Source organism: Carassius carassius, chromosome 7, assembly GCF_963082965.1.
Source record: "Carassius carassius chromosome 7, fCarCar2.1, whole genome shotgun sequence".
NCBI classification, from domain to species: Eukaryota; Metazoa; Chordata; class Actinopteri; order Cypriniformes; family Cyprinidae; genus Carassius; species Carassius carassius.
In genome coordinates this window covers 24123757-24139322 of record NC_081761.1, presented here as the reverse complement: position 1 = coordinate 24139322, position 15566 = coordinate 24123757, and the positions used below count along the sequence as shown (strand labels likewise).

The following is a 15566-nucleotide window of genomic DNA, read 5'->3' as shown; positions in this document are numbered from 1 at the left end:
TTTGCAGGGGGGATAGGGACTTGGATAGACTTGTGGTCTGGATGCCAGCCAGGGTTGGAATCTTTTTGTTTTGTCTCTGACTTGTTGTCTATGGAGGTGTCACTACTCTCTTTTTCTTTGTACGACCCCTCAAACTTACGGCTTCTTCCCCCACCCTGGAAAGCCCTCTCCCCTCTACATTCATTTATCCTGAGCTGATTCTGATATCGCTCTGGGAACCTCTCAGACCTCCCAAACACACACACACTCACCCAAGTGCATCTTGACAGGAGTAGACTCAGACAGGAAGTTGGAAATAATGGTAGGTTTCCTGTGCTGTCATGGGGGTGATGGCAGATCCAGATCTTTGTCTGAAGCACTAATGGGTCAAAACATCTCTGTGAAAGATGAAACACAACTTAACAATTCTGAGAACAATGGCTTTAAATGTCATTTTAGTTGCTGGAAAGGGCACCTCCTCTCGCCTTCTGTTTTGCTGAAGGTACTACAGGGTCCAAAAGTCTGAGACCGCATTGAAAATCTCATATATATATATATATATATATATATATATATATATATATATATATATATATATATATATATATATGATTCTAATTATATAAAATAGGAAAATAACAAGAGTTTAAATTTTTTTTAAATAAAATGAGTGGAGATTGACAGATTTTTCCTCTCGGTACAGAGCCATCTTTCTATTTTGGAGAGACTGAATACATGGTGGATGAGAGTGATGGTTATGTGGAGGTGAAAGTGTGGAGAACTGGAACTGACCTTTCAAAGACAGCCACTGTCACAGTCCGTTCCAGAAAGAGTGACCCTGTTTCAGCAGAAGGTAAAGAGTGTCAGTCAAAAACAACAGTTGCTGATATATGATTTTTACCTAATAAAATTGTTTAAAAAAGGCAACAAAATTACTTTCATGCATATGATTTTTCTCCCCCACCCTTTTCTCTTCCTCCCAGCGGGTCTAGATTATGTGGGAATCAGCCGTAACTTGGACTTTGCTCCAGGTGTGACCATGCAAACGTTTCGTGTGACTATTCTTGATGATCTTGGCCAGCCAGAGCTGGAGGGACCAGAGACGTTTGAGTTGGTGCTGCGTATGCCCATGAACGCAGTCCTTGGAGAACCTAGCAAAACTGTCATCACCATCAATGACACTCTCACTGACTGTGAGTAAAGGAAAACAAATGAACAAATAAATACAACCATTTTTTGTTTGTTTGTTGTAGAAGATATCAAACTGCAGATAAAATGTGCATTAGTGCCAATGCAAAATTCTAAATACAGTCATCTTAGTTGAGTGATACTGGTTAATTAATCAATGCTGGATTTTTCTGCAGTGCCCAAAGTCCAGTTTAGAGAGGCAGAGTACAAGGTAGATGAGGGTGATGGAGAGGTGAAGGTAATGGTGTACCGAAGTGGTGACATCAGTCAGAGGTCCACAGTCCGCTGTTACACACGCCAGGGATCTGCTCAGGTCATGATGGACTATGATGAACGACCCAATACTGACGCATCTATCATTGTGTTCCTACCAGGTCTGTTACTTTTTTAAACATGTTCCTCATCCTTTCATCCACCTATAATTTTATGATTCGCTCATCTTTTGTATATGCATGTTTACAGGAGAGATTGAGAAGCCATGTGTAGTAACTTTAGTAGATGACACGATTCATGAAGAGGATGAGGAGTTCCGCTTGGTTTTGGGCACACCTAAGAGCAAATCACTATATGGAGCTGCTATAGGAGAACAAAAAGAAGCTCTGGTCACCATCACTGATCATAAAGATAGTAAGTATTGACAAATATCTGCTTAAAGGTCTTGATGAACTTCTCTCACAGCAAACAAAACTCATTTTCCACTGCAGAATCCATCATCAGGTTTGCTGAGATCAAATACAGTGTTAGAGAGCCACAACTTCCTGGAGAGATTGCTGTAGTGAAGATTCCTGTCCTGCGTCAGGGCGACACCTCCAAGGTCTCTGTGGTGAGAATTCACACCAAGGATGGCTCTGCGACTTCAGGAGAGGACTACAATCCCCTTTCTCAAGGTCAGCAGAAGACCCATGAAGGCTACAAAATACAAATCCCATAAGATGCCATACTATTATCAGAAATTATTTCACCATGGTCAACAAAACATGCAACATCCAGGAGTGGAGAACTGACACAGTCACAGATAAGCAGAACGGTTATCTATTTCCTCTCTGTTTGCATGTCCTTACAGATGTGGAGTTTAAAGAGGGTGAGACAGAGCATGTGGTGGAGATCCAGGTTCTCTACGATGGACAAAGAGAGATTCGTGAGGCTTTCACAGTTCACATGAAGCCTGACGAGTATATGGTGGCTGAGACACAGGTCAGAGACCATCATCTCTAAAAATACCCCCAGAGACGCCACATCGCATACTCGCACAGACACACGCTAATGTGACTCTCTTTCTAAAATAGCCATGTGGCAGCTGCCTCTGTCAGCAGGAGCCAATCGCTGTCTCCCGTCTCTTTCAGAGGATTCTGTATGATGTAAATGGGCCTCAATAGACACAGTGACCTATAAACAGAGTTATCCACTGAACATGTACAAAACCCTTTACAGTCAAGGCCTTAGAGCCATTATGGGGGGCTTTTTGCTATTTTATTGACAGTGAGAGTCGCCTGCACATAAATGTCACACGTCTCTGACTGGACATTTAAAATGTGTTTGGAGCTTTACAACGGATACTACTACTGTATATTGAACTTTTTAAGATTATAAGAAGTAAAAAAAATATTACAAAGTAGCATTCTTGACAAAAAAAATCAAGAAGTTTTCAAATATATTTTTAAGAACATAGTACTTTTTTCTATAGAACATGACAGGCTTTGTGGTTTTATTTCACTGTATGACAGTATAACTGTATGACAATGATCAACTCATTGAAAAACACTTTAAATGCCATTTTTTTGTATTGCCAGCAGAGTACAGCAACAATCATAATAAGCATACACACTATTTTTGTCACGACAGGCTTGACAGGATTGTTTCATTCACAATCTTGTTTTTTAATGAAATGTGCATTTCAAAGAATATTTTTTAAAGAGCCTGTCTCAAGCTGGCGGGGTCTTTCATTTACACTCTCTGTTTACTGTTTAATGTCCCTTCAGAGCATGCATGCACATCTAGTAATAGTAATAGCCAGTGATCTAATGCTGAAATATTTTAAACAACCCAATAAATTAATAAAAGTTGTTTTAAAGAATACAAAATATTCTCAACTTTGGTTAATTTTATTCTTAAAATATTTTGTGAAACAAATATGTCCAGTGCTTACTTGGAAAAAAAAGGTTCACAGATGGTCTGTCTACTGCTGCTTATGTTATTGTAGGATTGACCACACTCTGTTTTCCCTAAAATGAGATCGGTAGCCTAAATAGTTGTCTTTTCCTCTCTTAATTTTTGTAGATGAATAAGGCTATTGTGTACATTGAAGAGATGAATAGCGTTGCTGATGTCACATTCCCAGCAGTGCCTCAGGTGGTGTCCTTGCTACTGTATGATGATACAGTTAGGTCCAAGGACAATCCCCACCCTCCAACCGGCTATCCTGTTGTGTGCGTTACGGTGAGTGACACCATAGATGTCAGTTAATTCCAATTAAACAATTACATATATGTGGAGAAGGTGAAGTGACCTGTTTTCTTGTGTCCATGTTCTATCAGTCTTGCAACCCCAAATACTTTGACTTTGACAAGACCGGCTCCATTTGCTCAGTGGAGAACATCAATGACACAATGACTCAGTACCGCTGGATGGTTAGTGCCCCTAGTGGACCGGATGGAGTCACCAGCCCCATGCGAGAAGTGGACACCAACACCTTCTTCACTAACACCAAGTCCATCACATTGGACTCCATCTACTTCCAGGCTGGCTCCCGTGTACAATGTGCTGCCCGAGCTTTCAACGCCAATGGAGACGCTGGGCTGGAGCTCAGTTCCCCTATCGTGGTCATCAGCCGAGAGGAGGGTGAGGCTCTTGGTTCTCATTTCTTGAAGAATTACTAATTCAACAAAGCACAGGGTTTCGTTTGTTTTTTTGGGGATTCTAGAAAAATGATTACCGTACGATTAGAAGTTAATGAAGTTGTCTGCCATCCTTAGGCCTGTGTCAGCCTCGTATACCTGGCACAGTTGGTGCTGAACCGTTCTCTGCTAAAATCCGTTACACCGGCCCAGATGACCCTGACTACCCCAATTTGATCAAACTCACTGTTACTATGCCTCACATGGATGGTAAGTGACCACCTCTATCACAAACAATGCACTACTAAGTAAGCAAATGTCAGCTGAAATGTCCAAAAACTCCAGGATATTAATCTCCACACTTTTTGCTTAGGCATGCTGCCCGTTATCTCCACACGTCCCCTTTCCAACTTTGAGCTAACCCTTAGTCCAGATGGCACACGAGTAGGTAACCACCGATGCTCTAACATCTTGGATTTCAACGAGATCCAAACAGCACATGGTTTCATCACTGACGCCACAAAGAACCCAGAAATTATTGGCGAGACTTTACCATACCAGTACAGCGTGGCCATCCGTAGCACCAATTCCCTTCGATTCTATCGCAATCTTAACCTGGAGGCATGTCTGTGGGAGTTCAGTAGCTACTACGACATGTCAGAGCTGCTGAATGACTGTGGAGGATCCATTGGCACAGATGGACAGGTAAGGATTTCGAGAATCTGTGTCATTCAATGTTTAATCAATATTTGAAGCCAATGTAACGTTTTTAAGAAAAAAAAAAAAAAAAACTGTAAATTCTATATATAGTTTAAACTGTTTGAACAGTTGGGGTCTGTAAGCCTTTTTAAGGATTTATTCAATATAAAATTCTGAAAGGCGGTAATATTGTGAAATATTTTAACAAAGTAAAATATCTTAAAAACATAAAATTTTCCATTTTAATATACTTTAACATGTAAAAGGCAAAGATGAATTTTCAGCATCATTACTCCAGTCTTCACAGTTACAATGATCCTTCAGAAATCATTTTAATATTCTGATTTGCTGCCCAATAAATATTTCTTCTTCATTATCAATACTGTGAATAGTTGTGCAGTTAAATTTTTGTGTCCAAACGGTCTCCTTTTTTTTCAGGATTTTTTTATGACCAAAAAGTCCAAGAGAAGAGCATTTATTTGAAATGGAAATCTTTTGTAACATTAAGAATGTCTTTTCTGTCACTTTTGAACAATTTAATTTCTTAATGTCTGAATAAAGACATTTTTAGATTTTATATGTAGAATTATTTTATGTTAAATACTTGTTTATGAATTAAGCTGCTTGTCAAAATGATTAGCATTTGGTCAGTCTAAATGAGTCGCATCTTATCAAAGAAACAAATATTTAATTGAAATAAATTACATAAAAAAGTAAATAAAATATTTTGACAGGAACTACAGTTTCATCATAAGCATCTTCATAGAGGCTGAAAAGTCCTAAAAGAGTGTTTGAAAGTATATTTCCAGCATCAACACACACACACACACACACACACACACACACACACAAAGGTTCACATTTAGTTTACCTGTACATTTTTTAAATGTGTCTTTCTCTGTTCCTGTGTCTGTAGGTGTTGAATCTTGTTCAGTCCTATGTAACCCTGCGGGTGCCTCTGTTTGTGTCTTATGTCTTCCACTCTCCCGTTGCGGTTGGCGGCTGGCAACATTTTGACCTACGGTCTGAGTTGCGGCTCACCTTTGTGTATGACACTGCCATCTTATGGCAAGATGGTATTGGAAGCCCACCAGAGGCTGAGCTGCAAGGTAGCACTTTTACTACAAGTGATGCATCATAAACTCAAAAAAATTCAAATGGTAAAATTAAATAAACATGAATATAGATTAATGCAGGTTTTAAAACATCAGCATATATCAAAATTCTTCTCCACCTAAAACTTCAATGAAAATCACTATAACCTGTCTGATGTTGTTATTTGTGCTTTTTTTTTTTATAGGTGCCATGTATCCCACCAGCATGAGAATAAATGATGAAGGCCGTCTTGTTGTCAATTTCAAGACTGAGGCTCGATTCAGGGGACAGTTTGTGATGTCTCATCCAGGTAACCCAAAAACAGACACAGGTGCAGATGAACACAGACACACACTCATATCAGCTGACAAGCTCTCACTGTGCTGTACAAAATATAACATACAGTGTAAGTACAGTACAGTAGCTACAGTACTATGTGCCCCCTACTGACAGTAAACGTCCTGTCACTACCCTCCTGACAGAAACCTTCAATGCCCTCTACTGGAAGTGACATTATATTAAACGAACTTTTTTTTTTTTTTTTATCATTCTCACTTAAGGGGTCACTTAAAGTGAATGTAAATGTATTCGTTTCACTTCGCTTGTGAATATAAATGTATTGGTTTTGGACCGGGATTGTTTTGGCGCACTTTTGTCTCCATTTATTTCTCATGTGGCGCCTTGTTGGAAATAACGTTACTCTTTCTAAAAATTACCTCACTGCGATGCGGTCACGTCTGTGTCCTCACGTCTTTCAAACTACAGATGGTAAATTAATTCTTCACAGTCAGTGCAAACGGGCGTAACTTATCCGTATTCATTTCCCTTGGTTATCTCTCTTCTCAGCTTCACGCGGTGATAACTTTATCGATGCGTGGCCTCTGATTGGTTGGTCGATCAGTACACTGGCTGACATAACTGAGATCTTTTTGTTATTTTATTTATTTTTATTGATAAAATAAACTGCACACGTTTTAAACAATAGTAATAACAATACATTGAATCATTTTCTAAATGTGTTAAAACATTGTCAAATATTATTTGAGTCAAATAGGCTATTATTAAACTAGGCTAAGTCATGTTCTTAAGTCATGTTTAATTGGAATTTTAAATGTCTGGTGTTTGTATTGGCTTTCAGGAACCACTTTGTCCTCCATGGTAATGTCAGCGGACCACTCTGGACTCACGTTCACTCTCTCCCTGATCAGAACTGAGCCCACTTACAACCAGCCCATGCAACAGTGGAGCTTCGTTTCTGATTTTGCTGTAAGTTCAAGTCCAGTTTTCTATCTTTTCTTTCTTTTAGGTACTGTCAGTCATAGTATTCATTCAGTAAATGCAGGCTATAGATTGTATAAATATTAAAAAGGTAAACTGATATGTGTGTGTAGGTGAGGGACTATTCTGGCACCTATACTGTGAAGCTGATTCCATGCATTGCTTCACCTAACGGAGAGTTCAGCATACCCCCTGTGTGTCACCCAAGGGAGCCCCTCACCTTCGACATGGACATCCGCTTCCAGCAGGTTGGTTGGTCTTTTTCATTCTGAAAATTTGGTATTGATCTTTGGTATTGATCTTTGGTTTTGGTCCTACTATGCGGTTATAGTGTGTTCATCTAATCCTACAAGTCACAATGAATATTTAAGCATGATGCTTATTATTTTGTGCTGTTTCTCAGGTGAGTGACCCTGTAGCAGCAGAGTTCAGTTTGAACACACAGATGTTCCTGCTGTCGAAGAAGGAGATGTGGCTGTCTGATGGCTCCATGGGCTTTGGAGAAGGCACGGACACAGCCTTCATGGAAGGTACCAGAATCCAAAAGCAATATAATATAATTGTTTAAATATTAGTTTATGTGAAAATAGTTATTCATTCAAACTACTAATTCATTCAGTTCCTGCCTTGAGCGTGAAACTTTATTCCGATCGGTTCCGCTGTAGGTTCGAACATCTATGGTCGAGTGATGGTGGACCCAGTGCAGAACCTGGGTGACTCTTTCTCCTGCAGCATAGAGAAAGTGTTCCTTTGTACTGGCACAGACGGCTACGTGCCAAAGTACAACCCTACTAATAAAGAGTATGGATGCCTGGCTGACGCTCCATCCTTGCTATATAGACTCAAGATCCTGGTATGTAATTACCTCATACCATCTTGCTTTACTGTACCTTTCATACAAATGTTAATTATGAATGTAGACTATGTTACCACCACTATGTTAATCATTTTTTGAGCAGAGAAATATTAAAATATCAGTGACATAAAAATGTCAATGACAAAAGTCCAAAGTTTTTATGAATGCAGTTTAAAAGAATAAAAATCATGTGGTTTCATGTGATCTTTATACATTTTATTTTTTAAGTTTAAAATGTCTAAGAATGCTATGTGGTTTCGAAAAAAATTGTGACTTGTCATAAAGAGGTCAGAATATATTTCATATGTATTCTGTATTTTGGCCACACACATTGATTTGGCAGACAAAAGTTTTTTCAAATATTAATAAACAATGGTGAAGTTTTGTTACCACCCTCTCCCCCAGTTAGTAAAATTTCATTGCATTAAAAATGTTTTTAAGGATTTGTCATTTTAAGCCTTTGTTGTTGTTCTAAAGCTTTTAGAACAGTTTTATCACTTAGACATTTTTTTATTTTATATCCCCCAAAAATATCAAAGTTGATTTTAATACAGAAATGCACTTTTTTTGAGTCATTGTACAGCATGTAACTGCATGTTAATTGAATATCTTTCTTGTGTTCACTGAATGCATGAACTTCTTGGTCTTTGAACTTTAGGACAAAGCTCAGCCAGAAACTCAAGCCACCGTCTTTGGAAATGTCAATTTCGATGCCAGCCTTGCAGTGGATACCCCTGGAGCCCTGCCTTTGGTCCAGCAACCTGGATCAGATGGTTTCACCCTGTCATCATCTCCACTCTTCCAGGTCAGAGACTCACCATGTTTTTTAACCATAAACCCAATTTGAAACAGAATCTTGAGCAGTCTTTATGTTTAATTCACTAGGTAACTGCTGGCCGTGAATGGTTCATCCACACTATCTACACACTCCGTTCTAAAGAGAACGCCAGCCGTGGTAAAAGAAGCCTTGAGTACCACCACGCTATATCCTCCTCCATTGCTGACTCTGGCACGCAATCCCGAAGTCGACGTGCAGTACCTGACCCAGAAGCTTTCGAGATCGGTACTGAGAATAATCGAGGAACCAACATTCAGCACATTGCCCTGGATCGCTCAAACCGACTTCGGGTGAGTCAGCCATGGGGTCGGGAAACCTACCTGGAGCACCCTCTGGTGGAGGGGAGCCTGGGCAAAGGGCCTGGTTCAGATTCCTCTCTTCCCGCTGGCATGTCCACATTGCTGGGGGTGGCTGGGCTCATCCTGCTGGTATGCCTGGTTGTAGTTCTGGTGGTTCTCTTGATGCGACGCAAGAGGAAAGATAAAAAGTACCCAGCTTATTCCACTTCGTCCTGCACAGCGTACAACCGGGAGCCCATGCGACACAATGTGGACAGCTCTGAGGTTTAAACAGCCCTTGTTCCCCTGATCATAACTAACTCTCACTACGATGCTCTTCTTTTCAAAGAAGCAGCTGAAGTTGAGACAGAAAGATTCTGAGATCTAAATCCTCAGTTCAACTGACACCATCCAATATGTGGCTCTTTTGGAGGTTTCCACAGCTTCAGTGAAGACATATCGACTCCAAGACTGTTCATATTACTTGGTCAAATAAAAGGAAGTTGCTTGTTGCCTTTATCTTAAGATTAAGTTTGAGCTTCATAGTACTAATGTAATTTTAGCGTGCTTCCATCAGTAGTTCTGTGAACCAGAATTGGCCACAGTGATCCTGCTCAGACAAACAGAGCGAATCTGTGCTTCAGCTTGTGTCAAACTCTAATTGAGTTATAAATAAATCATTCATTCATTATAGATAAATCTACTAATTTTTTCCCTGAAGTTCAAAAATGTTTCATTGTAAACAAGAATAAAAGGTAAATTTACTTTGGCATGAAAGTGTATGTTGGACTTTAAAAGCTTTATTAAACTACCCAGGCAATTTAAACTTGTTCAAGATCATTGGACATTTTTTTTAATTAGCCCCTTTTCATTTTTATTCAAATTTTCATAACAGTTCTTCTTCTGAGTGTGTGTGTTAGATTTAAGCAAACTGAGAAATGCAGGAACTGGCTTCTTCGAGCAGTGTTGTAATAAATGTATCTATTTTTATATGTTCCATAACATGAAATGCTGTGTACAAGAGCACAGGTCAGCAATCCCTCATGACCGATGTGTTGCTATGCAAAGGGAGCGTGATGTTTAATATTATTAATGTACTTATTTTTATACCTTTTCAGGATGTTAGAATATGGTTCAGAATAACACAATAATTCTGTGTGTGTACACAGCTGACTGTTAAATATCTGGTATTAAAAAGTGAGACTGGTGTTGTCAAAAAAACTAACTTGAAACTGTGAGAACCAAGCACATCTTTCATTCAAAAACCAATACATATTTACAAAATTAAAGCAATAATGCTGAATATATATATATATATATTAGGGGTGTAACGGTTCACAAAATTCACGGTTCGGTTCGATACAATACACTGGTGTCACTGTTCGGTTCGGTACGTTTTAGATACAGCAAAAAGAAAAAATTAGCAGATAAATTTCCTTGATTTTTATAAAAATGTTTTATTTATTAAAACTAACAAAAGTATGTTTTTTTTTTTTACATTGAACAATGATGGAGCTATTCTTTACCCATCTTCTATGGTGTTTTCTAAGCAGCATACTGTCTAAAACAAAAACAGCTCCTTAGAAAAAATTAGTTTAGTATTTGTTATATTAGTTATGAACAAATACAAAGATGTAACTTTTTATATGGAACTCTATAACTCTTTATATTGAGTGTGTTTTTACTCAATTGGTTCTCTATAGGGCTTATGTTTTTTGGATCAAAGCAGGAATTACGGTCTGTCTGAAATGGGCTCGTGAAGGAATATTGTAACGGGGCTCAATTACATTAAGCATGTTCTTAAAACCTACGTTTTCCACTACACCTAAGGCGCTCTCTCACTCAGTACGCGCTGAAAGCTCGTTGCAAAATGGCTTATGCGTTTAACAGACCAGAAATAGAAGATCCTCCAATAACCAACAGGTCTGGTGTTTGGGTGCACTTTGGATTCCCTGTTAAACGCATTGGCCATTTTGCAACGCGCCTTCAGCCTGTATTGCTGAGTGAGCGAGCGCCTGACTAAGTAGCCTAACATAAACATATAAGTTGGTGTTTTTTTCTTCTTCGGGGGTGTCAGGGGCGTTGCCTGTTATGTCGTTTGGGTTATTGGGCTACCTTGTTGAAAGCATATCATTATATTTCACATTTTTTTTTATTTTCCAAATAAAATTAATTAGTCCAACGAACCGTTCGGTCCATAATGCGTACCGCGTACCGAACCGAAAGCCTCGTACCGAACGGTTCAATACGAATACGCGTATCGTTACACTCCTAATATATATATATATATATATATATATATATATATATATATATATATATATATATATATATATAGTATATATATATATATATATATATATTATTATTTTTTTTTTGTAGTTTCCCAATTGATATTCCTTTCAATTTATTGTTTAATGTTGGTTTTTGTTCAATGTACTAAAATTGAATCGTGAGACACAAACCAAGATTTTTCAACCAATATTTTGTAATTTATATCTCACCCTGTATTATAAAAAATTACTAAATATCAAATAACTCCAGGACACAAGTTTTAAACCCAACAGATTTAAAGAAGTCTGTGTCGGAGAACACACCATTAGCCTTGTGTTTGAAAACTGCCGTTTTATTAACTGTATATGTTTTTGAGAATTATTTTCTTTTTTGCTGATGCAAAGAACTCTGTTAAGATACCTGGATACTTGTTTCATTATAAAGTGCCTGTTAAGATAAATGCCTACTTCTATACCCTGTGACTAGTTGAATTTCTATCATTTCTATCTATCATCAGCTGTCATAAGATCAATCAAATGTGCATGATACCCTTGATATGTAACATGCTCCAGGCAGTAAGGAGTTAACTACCGATAAATTCTATCTAATGTCTATCAGGACACCATTTATGAGTTCACCTCTCGTGAATGTGCGGAAGAGAAGAACTTGTTGATTGAAGTCATTATTTGTGTTTCTTTGCAGACAAAAAGTATTCTCATAGCTTCATAAAATTACAGTTGAACCACTGATGTAACCTGGACTATTTTAACAATGTCCTCATTACCTTTCTAGGCTTTCATGGTAGTTGCATTGCTGTCTATGCTGGGTCAGAGAGCTCTCGGATTTCATCAAAAATCTTAATTTGTGTTTCCAAGATGAATGAAAGTCTTACAGGTTTGGAAAGACATGAGGATGAGTAATTAATGACAGAATTTCATTTTTGGGTGAACGATCCCTTTAATATTAACCCATAATGTTCCATGTAATTGAAATTGCAGTTTTGAAAACAGCTAAAAATCATCACTAATTCCATTAGTTGCAATGCTAGCAGTAATCTCCTGGAGTATCCTTTTATTGAGTTTATTTTAAAATGTACATTTCTTACAGATTCATTAAAAAAAAGATATAAAGCATCAGGGTTTGAGGACTCAAAGAAAAACGATTTGAGTAGAAGGGAACCAATATAGGCACAGCTTTGAATCAAAAGACATGCTTGAAAAGCCTGTATCGAAATATATACAGATGAAGCCACCAATGGTGTTGCAACACATCAACAGTGACTTCTTGGCTTAAGAATGGTAGTTAGTAGAGCTATTTTATTTTACACACGCAGTAAAGTTTTATGCTGATGTATTCTGAATAGATGTATTCTGACGTGAGCTAAAATCACTGAACGGATCATATTTACAACATTCAAAAAAAGTTGCAATGGTAAGGCAATTAATCTCCAAGAGCGGCGGAACTCCATCTGAAATAAATTATCGAAGTAGCAATAAAATGCATTGATAGACCAGTCACACAGAGAATGAAGAAACATAATAAAATTCCTGAAACTACTTGACCGGCTTTTCCTTCCCTCCATGAAGGCATCTCATACTTAGTAATATCTTGCATCATAAGCACTTTCAAAATGTTTCTATGAGAACATACAATCTGCAACACTAAAGACGTCATCTATAGCTGCAAAATAAAATAAATGAAATCTATTAAACCTTTCAGTGAGTACCTGACCTCGGCGCTTATGTAAATTGATACCTTGCTTTGAAAGAAATTTAAAAGAGAATAAAACCAAAAACACAAAACACAAAAATTCAGAGAAATCTCTGAAATCTCTATCACAGTTCCTGATTCCACCATTAACATTTCATAGTTTCTGATACCATCTCAGACCGTGTAGACTTCTATCCTGCAGAATCCACACCTAAGCCTTAACATACTAGATTTTAGATACAAATAAAGGACACTTTTATTCATGTACATAACACTTTATACAGTCTGCCTGCTGTCTTAAATGCAAACGATAATCATTTTCAAACAAACTAACTCACCTTAGCAGATTTGCGGCTCAAGCAACTCAAAATCTTTTGATTGCACTACTGAATTACAACTGAGGCCCAAAAAATACAATAAATGAAAAAAAAAAAAACTTAGATGTGTAAAAGTTTCAGATTTTCATGGAACTATACACATACACAATAAAACGTTTTAGGCTTATAAAATGCATCCTAAAAACTCACCTTGGCAGTTTTGTGAACACGGAACATTATAAAAAAAAAAAAAAAAAAAAAAAAACAACAACTTGAGTACAGACAAATTCACCAGACCTGATGCTCCCCTAGCCCATGGAATAATGTGCTTTAACACCACGATGTGGGAAAAACAATATCCAAAAATCTGAAACCGTCTGAGTTGGGGGCAGTGTGTATCCATGTAGTATGAATAATGCTGCTGTTAGCGTATTTTTCACTTGGCTTTCAGCCGAAAAGGCTTGGCAAGTCCTTCAGCCCCTATGCAGAGTGCGGTCCATCCTACTTGGAGTCTGTCAGCTTATACATGAGGATCCCTTGGGTCAGCTCTCCCCTGCATGGGTGCTGTCGTCTAGCAGGAAGCAGTGTAAACTAGCTGATCTGGGACCTGTGACCTAGGCGCTGTCACACAGCTGTATCTAAAATCAAACATGGTGGCCTGATAGGAGGTTCAGAGCGTGTGCAGTGTCCTCCATTCCCTGGCCTCCCACGAGTCATGATCGTGCAGGAAAGAGGAAAGAGATGGGTGTCATTTGGTCCCTTTGTTGGGGGGATCTTGCTCCGTCGACTGCCGTTCATCACTCCAGGCCTCACGTGTGCTCTTCAGTGCTTGTGTTCGCTGCTGATCCACCACCACATAGTCTACCCGCTCGTCTGATGCTGAAATACCAGTCCCGTTACTCTTCTTCTGCAAGGTCAAGATATGAATGACAGTCAAAACGGGAGAGAGGGATGCCAAAAGTACCGATATTTGGGTAAAAAATTTCTGCGGTATTAGTAGTATATAAAACAGTCTTTTTTGGATTCATTATATCAAATAATTATTTGAAAAGTTGAATAAATGTTTCCTTTAGGTATGCACAATGTAATGGTACAATATCGGTTATCGGATGATAATAGATATTTATGTGAGAAACAGGAGAGATGCCAAAAGTACTGATATCTGGGTAAAAAGCTGATTCCAAAAATTGCAACAACACTTTTCTACGGTATTAGTAGTATATAAAATAGACTTTAAAAAAAAAAAAAATCTTGTTTATTAAATAAGTTTTTGAAAGTTGAATAAATACTTATTTTAGGGCTGCACAATGTATTGACACAATATCGGTTATCGGATGATAATAGATATTTCATTGTAAATGCTAAACAACCCTATTTTAACCTTTGCCATTATGTAACATTCATATAAAGCTAATCTTTAAAAATACAAGTAATTTAATAAAACTGTTAAATGTAATATTTAGAAAATGTTGTGATTCCTAAATTCACTTGTACCATTAAAAATACTTTCAGTTATTAATGTTTTACTCTGACATCTGCATTAAATTAATTTTTCAAATAAAATTGCACTTTATAAGTATTATAAGAATTGGCTTATGCCTATCAGAACGAATTCTGGATCAGTGTATCCCTAGTTTACCTAACAGTACTTGTACTTTACATGGCATTGTTTTAATTTAATGTGAATATTGATATTTAACTTATTAAATAATGGTAAAATGGGTAATTCCATTATTTAAAAAGCTAAAAATTAAAAGACAGAGACATTATTTTGATCAGCTGCCATTAATTACAGTCTCTCGTCTACGGAAGCCTGTTTCCGCCACTGAATAGAAAAAAAAACGTCAATTGCGTCTTTTTATCTCACAGTTATGACTTTGAATGACTATGAAGTTAGTTTGTGTGACTCAATTCAGAGAAAAAAGCTCCAATTGCCCTTTTTTTTTTTTTTACATTTTTATTCAGTGACGGAAACATGCTTCCATACTTATCTGCAAACAATGATGGGAAAAATAATAATACTCAACTGATGTACAGGCAAAAAGCACTGTTAATGAGAAAGGCCATAGAATGACTCTATTCCATCAACATGAGACACAAGCAGATTTCAATCCTTTTAATTAATGGCAAAAAGGATATAACAGGTGTATAATCAGAGCCTGAGAATAAGAACACTGGGGTCAACATGTATTATGCCTCCACTGTTACGCTTGTCCGACA

The 15566-nt window shown here is 37.7% G+C and overlaps 2 protein-coding genes across 10 annotated transcripts in view; one reads left to right on the top strand and one right to left on the bottom strand.

The window, feature by feature from the left end:
* Positions 1-10266, top strand: part of frem3 (Fras1 related extracellular matrix 3) — a 28672-nt gene extending 18406 nt beyond the window's left edge. Inside the window, exons 7-24 of the mRNA XM_059554264.1 lie at positions 683-832; positions 963-1172; positions 1344-1541; positions 1630-1794; positions 1872-2054; positions 2231-2361; positions 3445-3603; positions 3702-4005; positions 4140-4271; positions 4375-4706; positions 5617-5809; positions 6001-6105; positions 6934-7061; positions 7187-7321; positions 7477-7603; positions 7739-7926; positions 8588-8734; positions 8815-10266. Coding sequence (XP_059410247.1) covers positions 683-832; positions 963-1172; positions 1344-1541; positions 1630-1794; positions 1872-2054; positions 2231-2361; positions 3445-3603; positions 3702-4005; positions 4140-4271; positions 4375-4706; positions 5617-5809; positions 6001-6105; positions 6934-7061; positions 7187-7321; positions 7477-7603; positions 7739-7926; positions 8588-8734; positions 8815-9336 — 3509 coding nt within the window. The 3' untranslated portion in view covers positions 9337-10266. The remainder of the gene's footprint in view (positions 1-682; positions 833-962; positions 1173-1343; positions 1542-1629; positions 1795-1871; positions 2055-2230; positions 2362-3444; positions 3604-3701; positions 4006-4139; positions 4272-4374; positions 4707-5616; positions 5810-6000; positions 6106-6933; positions 7062-7186; positions 7322-7476; positions 7604-7738; positions 7927-8587; positions 8735-8814) is intronic.
* A 2085-nt stretch (positions 10267-12351) lies between these two features.
* Positions 12352-15566, bottom strand: part of gab1 (GRB2-associated binding protein 1) — an 82461-nt gene continuing 79246 nt past the window's right edge. For all 9 annotated transcript variants that reach the window (XM_059554263.1, XM_059554255.1, XM_059554256.1 and 6 more), the window contains one exon: positions 12352-14253. In XM_059554263.1, coding sequence (XP_059410246.1) covers positions 14095-14253 — 159 coding nt within the window. In that variant the 3' untranslated portion in view covers positions 12352-14094. The remainder of the gene's footprint in view (positions 14254-15566) is intronic.